At 28.3% G+C, this 14,248-nt stretch overlaps 1 protein-coding gene across 1 annotated transcript; it reads left to right on the forward strand.

Annotated features, from left to right (window-relative positions):
- The first annotated feature begins 5,079 nt into the window (after positions 1-5,079).
- LOC141533876 (nose resistant to fluoxetine protein 6-like) lies at positions 5,080-11,715 on the forward strand. The gene is made up of 9 exons (XM_074252969.1): positions 5,080-5,308; positions 5,383-5,734; positions 6,442-6,715; positions 6,785-6,945; positions 9,019-9,187; positions 9,468-9,664; positions 9,734-10,047; positions 11,265-11,407; positions 11,485-11,715. Exons 1-9 carry the CDS (start codon positions 5,080-5,082, stop codon positions 11,713-11,715), a joined length of 2,070 nt encoding a protein of 689 aa, XP_074109070.1.
- The last annotated feature ends 2,533 nt before the right edge of the window (positions 11,716-14,248 follow it).

Raw genomic sequence — 14,248 nt, forward strand, 5'->3', positions numbered from 1 at the left:
TAATTTAGCTACAAAGTGCTATCGGTTATGAAGCTACAATTCGATTTTTATTCCGAAATCTTTATAATTCTTAAAGTAATTAATATTTAAAAGTTTAAAAACTGCTCTTTCAAAATATGAAAAGATACCTTTTTGAAAATCAGCTCCTCAATTGTAATAGTAATAAATTTAATGATTATTATATTAACTTATAACCGATAGATCGAATGTATGCATTGTTTGACAGCGCAAAAAATTTATAGAGCTAATTATTGACCCTTTTATAGACAGGTATTTCATCACAGGTAAATTTATATTAACAATAATCAAATAATCATTTTTACTAATTAGTGCAAAACTATCAATAATTTTTATTATTTCAAAATTCATTTAAGACCTAGCTTTCCTATATTTTTTACCAGCTTTTGTTTATCAATTTCTTCTATTCTTCAATACTTCGATTTTTATGAAATAACACGACAATATGTAAAAATTAATACTTTGATATGCGTTAATGTTGAGGAGGTTGGTTACCTTCCATTATTATGATATTAAAGTTAGCCGACATTTTTAATTTTTTTTATATAGTTTTTTAAATTTTCTACATGTGAAATTTTTTTTTTATTTTTTTAAGTAATTTTTCAATATAAAAAATTCTAAAAATTTTCAAATGTTGGCTAATTGAAATAAAGTCTTTCTTAACAATATTGTTAAAAAATTACCAACGTGTAAGGTATAAATAAATAGTTTATACCTTAGAATTAAATTTTATTATTTATAAATTTTAAAAATATATAAAATTGTCATGGAATATCAACAATTGTGATTATTAACAGATTTTAATAATGAAATAATAATAAAATTAAATAGGATGTCAATAACAGGGACTTTTACCTTACACCTGCTCATACTGCAGAGAAAACAATTGTTTATAAAGGTTGTAAGTGGTTTAACAACTTAACCAATGAAACAAATAATGAGAATCATATAAATGTAATTAAAATGTTTCTTAAAAGCTTTACCAAATTGAATATTAGTTATGCTGACAAAATTTGATAATGATCAATTTATGAGATGAAATGTGATATTTATTAAATATGTGATAATGTACAAAAAAAATCAATTGAATCAAGAGAAAAATTTTTGAACCAAGAAAATAATTTTGAAAAGTTTTATTGTAATATCGCTTTAAATTATGAATTTAAAAAATTGCAATGCAAAATAATGTTTTCAAAATTCAAACTTTTAATATCAATTTTTAGTGTTAAATGTTATTATTTAAATTTTACAATGTAATTCTTACAAAATCTGTAAAAATTATAATCTGAAACAGTAATTTAAACAGTTTTTTATATGAAGCGCCACGTTTACATTATATAATGTAATTTTTGGGAAAAAAAGGTAAAAAAATAAAAATAACTATTTAAAAAATTATTTAACTTTAATAATTTCAGTTAAAAATAAATAAATATTTAACAAACAACATCACATTACAATTTATTATTTCCAACTCTTAAAATAATAATGATTACCAATAGGTAGCTGATTTTCACTAAAATACAATCTAGAGTAAAAATATAAGTCCATATTTTTGAGACATTTAACTTTGATCGGTTCAATATCTTCGGTCACAACATGAATTGCACAGTCATGCCTTCTCGCTTTTTTCATATCACAAGCCGGTTTGTATAGTAGAGAACAGCGTCTAAGTGTAGCATAAATAACGTATTGCCGCCCGTCATTCGTAACTTCAACCATTGAATCGAATATTTCATCAACGAAAAATTTAGTCCATGTCAGATTTCTTTTGTAAATTTTTGCACCTTCTCCAGCGAAGTACTGAACATCTGAACTGTCTTTTGAAAGTATTAAACTCATCTGCATTTCATTTGAAGCCACGTTTGTCGCGAGTAGTAGCAAGAATGCCAAGAAAACGTTGACACTGGTGGATAGCATGTTGGTTACTTTGTGATAGTGCAATGACACTTTTATTACTGTCGACAAAAAATTTTAATGAAAAAGTTTAACTGTCATTACCTCAAGTTACGTGGTCACTGACGAGTAATTATTTTTTAAAAATAAGACTGATTAAAGCTGTAATGTTGGAATGGAGTTTAATGAGCTCAGTCATTATTAATTAATAAATTTAATATGCTTTAGTTAGTTATTTAGTTAGTTAGTTAGTTAAACATATATTTATTTGACTTTAGGCTCTAAGCAGGCGCAAATAATCTTGTCTAATGTCACCTCTACGCATTGAAACATTGTGACGTGGGTTGTTTAATTAGGGTATTAGAAGTTATTGTTATTTTTGAGTAAGATCACGTTAACTGGACCCCCCATTTACCACTTGATCATAAAAACTTAATCTACACGGAAAAAAGTAAACTGTAATAAATAACAGTCGAAATAAATAATAAGTAATGATCAACTGCTAAAAATTACCACTTCAAACAGTAAAATCATGATGTTACTATTCACATTGTAATATTTACAATTTAAACCTTACAATTTACTCTTTACATGGAAGAAAATACTATTTCAAACAGTAATATTCGCCATGTAAATGTCTAAAATGTTAAAGTATAATAATTAAGAACTCAGACTTTAATATTTATCATTTCGTACCTAAAAAATGATGTTATGATATGTAAAAAGTATAGAATAAAGTTAGTAAATTTCTAATACAAGCAACGTCAATATTTACAAAGTAAAATGGTAAATTTTAAACGCAACGCTAAAAATCAAACTGTAATTATTGACTTGCTTAGACTGGTAAAATGTATATTTTAAAAGTATAATTTTTAGGGTTTGAAATATTAAATTCTCCCAGAGTGAGACCCCCTTCTCTTTCATCTGAGTTCCCCTTCTCTTCATAATATGGACTATATATTGAAATGGCAATTTTTACTGTTTGAAACTGTAATTTTTAAAGATAAAAAAGTCGTTATTTACTATAGTGACAACTACTAATTACTTATTTTGGATATTAAATTATAAATTGTGGCTTTTATACTTTTTACATTAAGTTCTGTAATATTTACATTTTTGCCACCCCGATGTCCGCTTTACTGTTTGAAACTATAAAAACTAACCGGAATCCAAGTGAATATTACAGTTTACTTTTTTCCGTGTATATATATTTTTTATTAGTACTTATGATGGAACATTAGTCAACAAGTGTTGACTAGTAAATTTAAACACAATAATTTACTAAATTACCTAAAAGAAAATACACATAGACCGAAACAGTTTTAAAAATTTTAAATTGATTATTTTTTTTTTAAATTTCCGCTGTTTGGTAAAAATAAGAAGAAATTTTGATTACATTCCTTATAACATTGTTAAAAAAAAATTAAATTTTATTAATAGTGTAGTATCAGAAATACTGGACAGGATATTGATGTTGTTAATATCTAAAAAGGATATCACAGGTCAGGTAATTTAAGTGTTGTGTTTATTAGGAAATAAAACAGAGGTCTGTCTACAATGAATAGTTCTTCAGGACTGTCTTCTCAAGTCCTTTTTCTTAATTACTCTACCTACTACTTGGGCCTCTCATCCCACTCAGTCATACTTTTACAATGCACAAAACTAACTTAAACTTATAGTTCCCACGCATTTCCAAAATACTTTTAAAATTCACTCTCACAATTTTACTCACAACAATCTTACCTATCTGTCAAAACATCTGCAAGTAGTATGTTCGACGTACTTACTTAAATCTTATAATTTACGATACCCTAAACCCTTAATTACAAAAGTAAAAACTCTACAGTGATCATAAAACTAAAAAAAATAAGTTACAGTCTAATTTTACAACTCAAAACAACAGTTTTGTTTTTATAATTTCGTTACTTTTGATATAAATCCCCGTTTATGACCCTGGACTCCGGGGAGTAAATTTCGAGTCGGGGATGTGTTCAAAAATTTGAAAACGTACCCGTTATAACATTAAGATATTGAAGTCCTGGGCCAAACAGCTGCCGATAGTTTAGCCTTATTTCTTTAAAAAACAAACATGATATGAAGTAATCTCTTCTTTTACTTAATTTAAGCCACCCTAATTTTTTATAACACGGCGTTACATGTTTGTATCTAGATAATTTGAAAATAAATCTTAGACAAGAATTCATTTTTTTCTTTGTAGCTTAGTTAAGTTAATTAAGTTAAGTAGCAACTTTTTCGACATGTTAGTAAATGCAGCACAATAGTAATCAAAAATCGGGAATATACGTGTAGTCTTATTCGCAATGTAATTCGTGTGTAATTTTATTCGCAATTGTTCATTAAATATTTCATTGTTAATTTTAAGTTGTGCTAACATTTTCATAGCTTGATTACAAGTTTTTAATACTTGATGTTCCCAAGAGAGATTATTTTAATTTCTTCTGATAACTGATATTAATTTTTTAATATACTATAAATTTATACTATTTACAAGTTTCACACATAATAATTAATTTTCAAAATTATTTCCCATACTAAGTCGGTTTGGGACTTTGTAAAAATGATAAGACCCTGTCTTGATTACGAGAGCGAGGTTGCTTTTTCGCTCTATAAATATATATAAAATCGCTTTATAAATATCGATACGAATGTAATTTTAAGTTATACGTGATGTAAAATAATTAAATTGGGATTTAAAAAATCGAATTAATAATAAGTACATAAAATGGAGAATTCCAACATAAAATTGAGATGAAATTATGTGATTGGTCAAATATATCATAAGCATAAAAATATATGCAAAGCCTATAGTTAAGCGCGCGCTTGCGCGCGCAAATCGAATTCTATAGTTTTGAAAAATAAATTAAATAATCCATAAAAAAAAAAAATGAATCAAAAAAATTTTTAAAAATCGAATTTTTTGAAGAACTAGAATATTAATATTTAAAAATAATAAAAATATAAACACTGTCATTAATAAAAAAAAATTTTTTTCAAGGTTAAGTTTATATCAAAAGCAGCGAAGTATGCTAATATCTCAATTTATAATTAATCACACTTACATGACGACCGGAATGTTATCTTTTGACGAATAATTCTTGGTTTGATAAATAATCATTTAGCAACGATGATAATTCACATAATTACAAAATGTTAGTGCGTGTGGTAGCAAAAAATTTAACTTTGTTAATCCTTTTCTGTCTCTTCCGTTCTTTGAAATGTGGAGACACCAGCAGTCTTGAGAGAAACAAGATTTTTGAACCGTTGAAAATTCCCGAGATTTATCTTTCAAGGAACAATTCTCGGGAAGCGAAATGCGATGGGCAAATGAAAATTTTTGAAAACTCGCTGCAAAAGTATGAGCTTTGGGCGCTGAAAAGTATGATCCTGTAAAAAACTTGCGAGTAATTTGTAAATAATTGCCTCTTAATAATAAGTACTTTGGTTTATTAGTGTTCGACGCAAGCTCGAAAATTCCCTCGGGACTCATCCAAGGAAACATCAAGGACCTGGGAATGTACGACCAATGCCACGCGGTTAACGTCACCGTAGGAAACGAGACAATACGAGGACAGCACTGCATGTATACACTTGATGTTAATATCAACGGCACAAAGATACCTGTATCTCCAGTTCTGAGTGCCTGCGTCCCTGCGACCTGCAAAGCCGAACAGGTTACCAAGAAAATGCAAGGACTGATTGACATGGCCAGTGACTACCTGGGCGGAAATAAGCTCCAGGTGATCGGCGCAACCTGCTCCAGAAACGATGGTTATCATTGGGACCAAGGTGCTGTTGTTACGCTGTGAGTATCTTTCTTTTGGGGAAATGACTGTTCAAAACTCACAAAGAAAAGAACATTAACTTGAATGAAGAGAAAAATTCTTGAACCAAGAATTTGAAAAAAAAAAAAACAGAAAGAATCATGAAGAAATTTTTATTGTTACAAAAAAAACTCTTTTTGATTTTCTTCAAGTTCTTTCATAGAACGAATAGAATATTTTGAAATTTTAAATAAAATATTCCTTATTAATTAAAAAATTGCTTGCCAAAAAATCGCTCAGACTATTTTAGTAGAAATTTAAACTATTTGTAAGAGAGCACTTGTTAAATTCTTTTATAAAAATTCCATAACGATTGATCAAGCAAGTATGCTTAATACAGAAAAATTTAATCATCCATGCACTTGTACAAACATATTTTTAGAAGCAACAAGCGGTTCGAAATTACTAATATTCATGTAAAATCAATACTCAATAAAAATGAGACAAATCATGAGTCAATAATGATAAAGATAATTTTTTGAGAGAAAATAACGTGAAAGCTGTAAAATATATCAGAACAGAACTTGAAATAATTAATTGAAAATTATATATGAAAAAGATCCCTCACTAATTTATTTTTTTTTATATTCTCCAAAACTTAATTTAAAAAAAAAAAGTCTTTGAAATTTTTTTATAAAACCAATAATAATTGAATTATCAAAAACCAATTACTGGATAATTTTTCCAGCTGTGTTATCGGAGTTTTTCTGACGTTTCTATTAACCTGTACTCTCTGCGATGTACTATCACGTTTTACAATCATCAACAGTAGGTTCTTCAACTTTCTCTGCAAATTTTCGTTAATCACCAACATCCAACGCATCCTGAGCACCAAGATCTCTGGAAATCAGATTCAGGTCATCTCAGGCCTCAGATTCTACAGCTCATGCTGGATCATGTTAGGACACTTTTACTTCAACACCATTTCTAGCAGTGTTATCAATCTTCGTGACACCGTGGCGGTAAGATGCATTATTAACCGTTAATCATTGCCTCAACAATTCGAATATGCACCGTTGATTTTATTCTAGTGGACCAAATCCTGGAATGCTGTATTTATCCTTCTAGCTCCGACTGCCATCGGAACATTTCTAGTGATAACCGGATTCTTGAGTTCATACATATTTTTGAAAAAGATGGCCAGAGGACGCAAGTTAAATATTTTTCTTTATTATCTTCATAGATATTTAAGGTGAGAAATTAATTAATTAATTACTTAAGTCACAAGATTGATTCTATGTCAAAGAAATAATTGATTGATAGATTGATTGATTGATACACTGAAAAAAAATTAGAAAAACGGTTAACCTTAAAGGCCATCCCTGCAACTTCCCGCTAAATCCATACCTAGGCGCTTAAAATTGCATTGATAATGATTTTGAGCTCTTCAAGCTCAAAAATACAATTTATGTGTTTACTCCTTACGAACGATTATATCGTTTATAGATTAGTAAATGATGATAAATAAAATTAACTGTTATCTTACCGAAGCATACATGATACATTTTTTACATTAATTATGCAATTAATTCGTCAAAATAGTTGACTCTATTAACTTGTTAATATTTTTAAATCACATATTAATATCGATAAATATAAATAAAAAAGTTGTGTGTAAACTCCTATAAACTCCAGAAATTTGTTTAAGGAATAATTTTTCTTTTAAAAATCATTATTTGTATCGAAGATTGAAATTCCATGCTGAAAAAAATTTACCAAAAAAGCATGTTGATTCTCGATTAGTTTACCGAGAATTTTTGTTGCAAAAAATACTAACGATAAGTTAGTTGTAAGTTGTGAGTTAAGGTACTCTTGTAAAAGAGTACTCTCTAAAAGAACTTTTACAGAGTTTCTTAAAATTACCTAAGCGAAAGAGGAGTGTGATGTTTAGTTAAAATTAAGGGAAGGAGGGTTAGTGAACCAATGATAGGGGTTTTGGCGAAGTTGAGGATGGAAAAATGAACATGGAAAATTCTATTGGTAGAAATGATTAGTTGTGGGTGTATGGTTGAGAAGGCCTGTGGGCGATAGGAAGGGTAGATGGTTGGGCCCAGCCAGGTCTGGGCTTGAGAACAAAAATTTATGACAGGCAGATTACGCTGTTTGACCGGATTAAGTAATAAAAGGAAAGGTTGGGAAAATTCTGAGACGGATAACATTGTACTTAATTGTAAAAATGCCGATACATCTGGCCTGCTAGAAAATCCCAACAATCTAAAAAATATTCAAAAGCCTAAGTTTTTTCTACTACTAAAGTTATTGTTCACTTAGATTTATGATTTTACAATCTGGGAAATTTGGCATCTGGCAACCAACAAAAAATTTAGTGAAAAGTATAAGATAATTATTTTAGAATTAGTTAACTATTAATTAATTAGGCTTAAGTATTTTTAGAGATATTATGTTAGGTGAGTGATCGATTCGAACAAAGCACTTAGTTTAGTTGAGTTTAAAAGTCTTTATTGATTATATTTTATATATATATATATATATATACAAGTTTTCATTCATATGTAATAAGGTGTGCCAAAATGTAATTTCCGTGAAGAACCTTTTAAAATTGGAATTTTGAATTCCGCTCTTAACAGCAGCTGTGTTTAGGCATTTCCTGAAATATTTCGGGGTAAGAGGATTTATTTGATTTTCACAGAATTTTTAACAGGAGATTCAATTTGGCACTTCCGGCCAAATTTTGAATTTTCAGCGGAAATGCCCAAACTAAGCTCCTGTTAAAAAATTCTATGAAAATCAAATTCATCGTCTCACCTCAAAATATCTCAGGAAATACCCAAACACATCCCCTGTTAAAAGCGGAACTCAAAATTCCAATTTTAAAAGGTTCTTCACGGAAGTTACATTTTGGCACACCCTGATATGTAACATTGCTTATGGGTTTTCTATTTGGTACCTGTTTTGTTAACTTAACCCAAAAAGATATAAATAACATATAAAAAAAAATTATTGTTTTACATTACAATAAAATATATATCGTTTTAAACTTGGTTGAGGGAAAAAATAAAACAAAAACCCTATCAAACTTTAGGGCCAAAAAAGCACTTGTTGACTAGACTACATCTTAATACTCACGCCTAAAAAATGAAACGTTCGCCAAATAGGTTGCGCACAATAACGTAACGAGGTCATTCGTTCAGTAGATTTTACTCTTAATTTTTTTTGATACCGGGAGCTTTTTCGATAACTTTAATGTTTACAAAAATTCTCCTACTTTTAGCCACATTAACATTTTTAACAATGATTAACGCAGATTAACACCCGCGTTCTTGGCACTGTTTTTGATCACGACATTCTTACTTCCAAAAATGGGTTCAGGTGCACTCTGGAAGACGACAATGACCATCCAGACTCACTACTGCCGAAAAAACTGGTGGCCGATGCTCCTGTATGTTCATAATTACGTTTACAAGGACGGAATCGTTAGTATAAATTTAACCTATCTATTTAATAATTACATAATTCATGATCTGAAGCATCAGAGAGTATTTTACAATCGAAAAATTTTTTTCGCCTCATTTCGACAACTGATTCACCAATGAAATTCCACTGATTCATTTTAACAGAGTAGTTACTTTGTTTTGATGAAATTCTGAATAAATCCCAAAACTAAATTTATCATTCGTAAAATGCTCCCACCCTTTGAATAAATTATTGTATCACCCATTGTAGAAATCCAAATTTTTTTTTTAATTATTTTAGGAGTGTTTGGGCCACACTTGGTATCTGGCAATGGAGATGCAATTCTTTTTGCTTAGTCCATTAATATTTTATCCACTTTACAAAAAGCCTAAGCTGGGATTAAGTATTCTCTTCGCCGCTATCATTGCGTCAATAATCACACCAGCTGTCGTAGTGGCAGTAAATAAGTTCACTATTGCATTTACATTTGCTGGCGAGTAAGTGTACAATTATCAATCATGCATCTTCAGACGATAACAGACCATTAATTGATTTTTTTTTTTAAGTTTAGAGAGGAAGTTAGATATGATGCTTTATTTCTACCTCGTTTCTTACACACATGCCGGTCCGTGGTTGCTGGGAGTCCTGATAGGATATCTTCTGGCTGCCGATCCGAGAATTCCTACCCCTCGAGTTAGGAAAGTAGGCTGGATTTTAACGATTTCAGCTTTTATGTTCTCGATTCTTACGTTCAGGATCTACCAGAGTGAAGACTACCGCTGGAATATATACTGGGAAACCTTTTATGGTGGGTTGTCACAGCACATTTGGGCGTTTGGAGTCTGCTGGATTATCTATGTATCTGTCTTAGGTCATGGAGGTAAAAAGAAATTTTTGAATCGTGATAAGTTTCAGCTGGTTATCAAAAACACTTAAGAGAGGGAAAAAATTAGAGGCTGGTTTTTTTTTTAGCTTAAAAAATTTAACCCAAAAATAATCCTTAAAATTAAAATTTTTCGATAATGTCGGTGTAAAAAAAAATCGTATTAAAATTGTCGTTTGTTTAAAATCTTAAACGTGACACTAACCAAGACTATTTTAAGACTTTTTTAAGACGCCAAAAAAGATTCTGAGAGCAGATTTTTATAATTTGGTTTTCGAATTTGTTATGAAAATTAATTTTCAGACGATTTTACGACTTTCTAACCGCTACATTTTTGAGTACGCTCTTTTTAAATTGAATTTAAAATTGTTGAAAAATTATTATCGGACAATTTTAAGACTTTTTTAAGGCGTTTTAATGTTCCGAGGCTCTGTCGCTGTTAGCTCCATCTTAAAATAGTCTAAAAAAATTTTTTTTTAACTTTTTTAAGACTATTTTAAGATTTTTTTGAGACTATTTTAAGATTTTTTAAGACCATTTTAAGATTTTTTAAGACGATTTTTAGATTATTTTAAGACTCTCTACAATAATTTTCCGCAGCTGTCGCTGTGATATCGTCTTATTTTCATAACAAATTCGAGAACCAAATTTCAAAAATCTGCTCTCGGAATTTTTTTTTTTTGGCGTCTTAAAAAAGTCTTAAAACAGTCTTGGTTTGTGTCACGTTTAAGATCTTAAACAACCGACAATTTTAAAACGATTTTTTTTTACACGGGTGACTATATCTAAAAATCATTGATATTATAATGAAAATTAAGTTAGCCGACATCTAAAAATTTTAACAATTTTTTTATTGAAAAAATTATTACAAAAACATTTTAAAAGAAATTTCACTTGTAAAAAAATTGGAAACCTATATAAGTGCAATTTTTAAAAAATATTTTTAGTTCTAATTCAGTTAATTAAAAAAAATCAAAAACATTATTTGACAGTATTTTAATTTTAGATGATTGATCATTAAAAATTTTAATTTTAATCTAAAATCAATAATTTTTTCCAACAGTCCTATATTAAAAAAAATTTAAGGACCATATTTAAAGCTTGATGAATTTATTATAAAATTCTTAAAGAATTTTCTCAGACTTGATGATCGATTAATTGATTAATTAATTTTTCTTTGAGAAAAAATTTATTAATTATTTCTATTTTTACAGGATTTATAACCAAATTTCTGTCATTACCGATCTATACTCCATTCAGTAGGATATCATACTCGGTTTACTTAGTCCACTACGAAATTCAAACGATTAAGAGAGCTTTCTCCAGAGTTCCTACTTACTTCAACGATGCACAAATGGTGAAAATTTTTTATAATTGTCTTAATAGCCTAGCCTCCTGAATCCTAAACTAATTAACGATGAACTGATTTTGTAGGTACATCAATTTCTCGGTGAACTAGTGATTTACATCCTGGGCGGATTCGTTTTTAGTATTCTGTTTGAGTCACCATTTTTGATCCTCGAAAAATTAATTCTCCCTCATTATGGTACGATAAATCAATTTGAAACGGTTGTAAAGAGGAATAAATCTGGAGAATTGAAGAAAATTGGAATTACTATTGAAAATGGAGTCACTGATAATGATTTTAATGAAAAGTCTGAGTAATCTATTGAGAATGTTTTGAAAAAACTGAAAGTTCACGCTTTATATTTTTCATTTATGTTTCAAGAAAAAAAATAAATTGTATAGTAAAAAAAAAATTCTTGACTGGATTGTAAATTTTCTTGGCTCTAAAAAATATTAAAGAAAATTGAAAATGTCTTCAATATCATTATATAAATTACTCGCTATCTTTTAATCAAATAGAGATAGAAATTTGTTTCGAATTAGCACTATCAAATTTTGTGATTTATTTAATTTTTTAAATTTGAAGCAAGTGTTTATGACTCCTATCGACTATCGATCGATGTGTGTCATATTTCAATGACATTTTTTTAAATATAAGTTACTCACGTTTTAAAAAAATAGTCTACAATTTTTGACGGCATAGTATCGTGTTAGGCTAATAAACCGGGAACTTCCGAGTTTTAATTTATTGAGAATGATAGGTTTGCTTAAATAAATTGATGTAGTTGAATAACTTTAATACATATATTGTTTAAATCCATAATTAAAATCATTAGTTAAATTACAATAATTACAATTGTTACACTATACACAGTGATTAAAAGTTAACTTTTCCTTTCATATAACGAGTTTCAATATTACTAAATTCACAAATATTAATAATTCAAATTATATCTGATTTGTTGATTATTTTTCGTTGATTCGTTTAAATTTATTCTTTACGTAACTTAAATTCACTTCACAAAACAATTTAATTTTACTTTCACACGTGGTTTCAAAACTTAGTAAAACTTAGGACGATGTTAATCTTAATACTAGGACGTCTAGGACAATGAGGGAGATTTTTTAGTGAAAATATTAACGTATGGATTTTTAGGGCGTCACCAATTTTCACTGATTGGGGGAAAACAGTGTCCAATTATTTGCCTACTCTCTTGGGCCCTTACCCTATCTCTTAAGTTTATCAGCAATGCTACTTGTAGAGTCCCCTCTACTTGGGTCAAAGCGTAACATAGTTTTCTTACTTACTCTATTTTTTTATTATACATCTATGTATTTATGTATACTTGAGCCTATTTACGTATAGACAAAGACATACATTTGTACTGTTTAACATTAATCAATTTATTTAAATCGTACACTGAGAGAAAATTTATGTTGACTCAAGAGATATTTTCTTGATCTAAGAATTTATTTTGGAAGACAAATGATTATTTTGCGTTAAGAATTTCTTGTCTTGATTTAAATTTTCTTGGCTTAAGAGCTATATTATTTTCAATCGATACATTTAGTTTTTCAACCAAAATAACATTATTGTTTAAAAAACTTAAAACAATTCATCAAAGTATATTTCAAAAACTAAATAGTCTTTAATTGTTATACCGAAAAAAAATTATTTCTTGGAAATAAGTAAATTAATGACTCAAAAAAAGCCATTCTTAACACAAATCAGTAACATTTTGAATCAATGTTATCGCTTATCTTGAACCAAGAGACAAAAATTCTTGAAAGAAATATATCTATATCTAGTTTCAAGAGTTCAAATTTTGAAGAAAAAAAAAGTTTTTTGAATCAAGATTGTTTTTCTATCAGTGTATAAAAAAATATGTATTTGAATCTAGCTGAACTTAATTTTTTATTTGTAGAAATATTTCTGTTTTTTATCATTTCATAAATTTTTTGTATTATTTTAGAATTTCATTGTTTAATATTTGTTTATTATAAATTGTTTAACTGTCAAGTTCTATTTTATTATTTATTTCACATTTATACACAGAAAAAAAATGTTCTTGAGTCAAGTATAAAATTTTAAAGAGCTTCATGTTCTTGATTTGAGTAGAAAAATTCTAGATTTAAGGAAATTTTACTTGATTCAAGAACTTTTCGTCTTAATTCAAGAAAATTACCGTCTTCAAAATTATATTCTTGGTTCAAGAATTTTCCTCTTAAATCAAGTTAATTTTTTTTTCTGTGTAAAGTTCATTTTTCATTTAATATTAAATTTTATAATCTAAAATTATTTTAAAAGAACATTATTAAAATTTATTTAAATATTTTTCTCAGCACTCAAATTCTGTAATAAAGTTACTCTAAAATCTTTTGGTTTAAAATAAATCATCTACTTTACTATTATTCGCTATTGCCTAAGTATTTCTTATTTTAAGTATAAGTGAGATTGTTTACGTATAATAAAACTCCCATTCATTCATTTAATCTCTTTAATCTAGCTGGGGCCAAGATAAGTTACGGGAATTCCCCCGGGCCTCTTACAAAAATCGAACGAGACACTTAATGAACACACTCGAGAAATTTTTTACAATCGTTAAAATTTGAATAAAATCATACTTGATTTTTTTATAATTAATAAATATGTAAAGAAAAATTCTTTGCATAAAACTTTGTTAATATTGATATTGCTTATATTAGAAATTTAGTAACTGTATTTTATACTTTTTACATTTCATGCGATCATTTTTTAGGTACCAAATGATAAATATCAAAGTCAAAATTCTTAATTATTATACTTTAACATTTTAGACGTTCACATAGTGAATATTACTGCTTGAAATAG

This window comes from Cotesia typhae, unplaced genomic scaffold (assembly GCF_013202065.1).
Source record: "Cotesia typhae breed Kobodo isofemale line unplaced genomic scaffold, CoteBio_Ctyphae scaffold_121, whole genome shotgun sequence".
NCBI classification, from domain to species: Eukaryota; Metazoa; Arthropoda; class Insecta; order Hymenoptera; family Braconidae; genus Cotesia; species Cotesia typhae.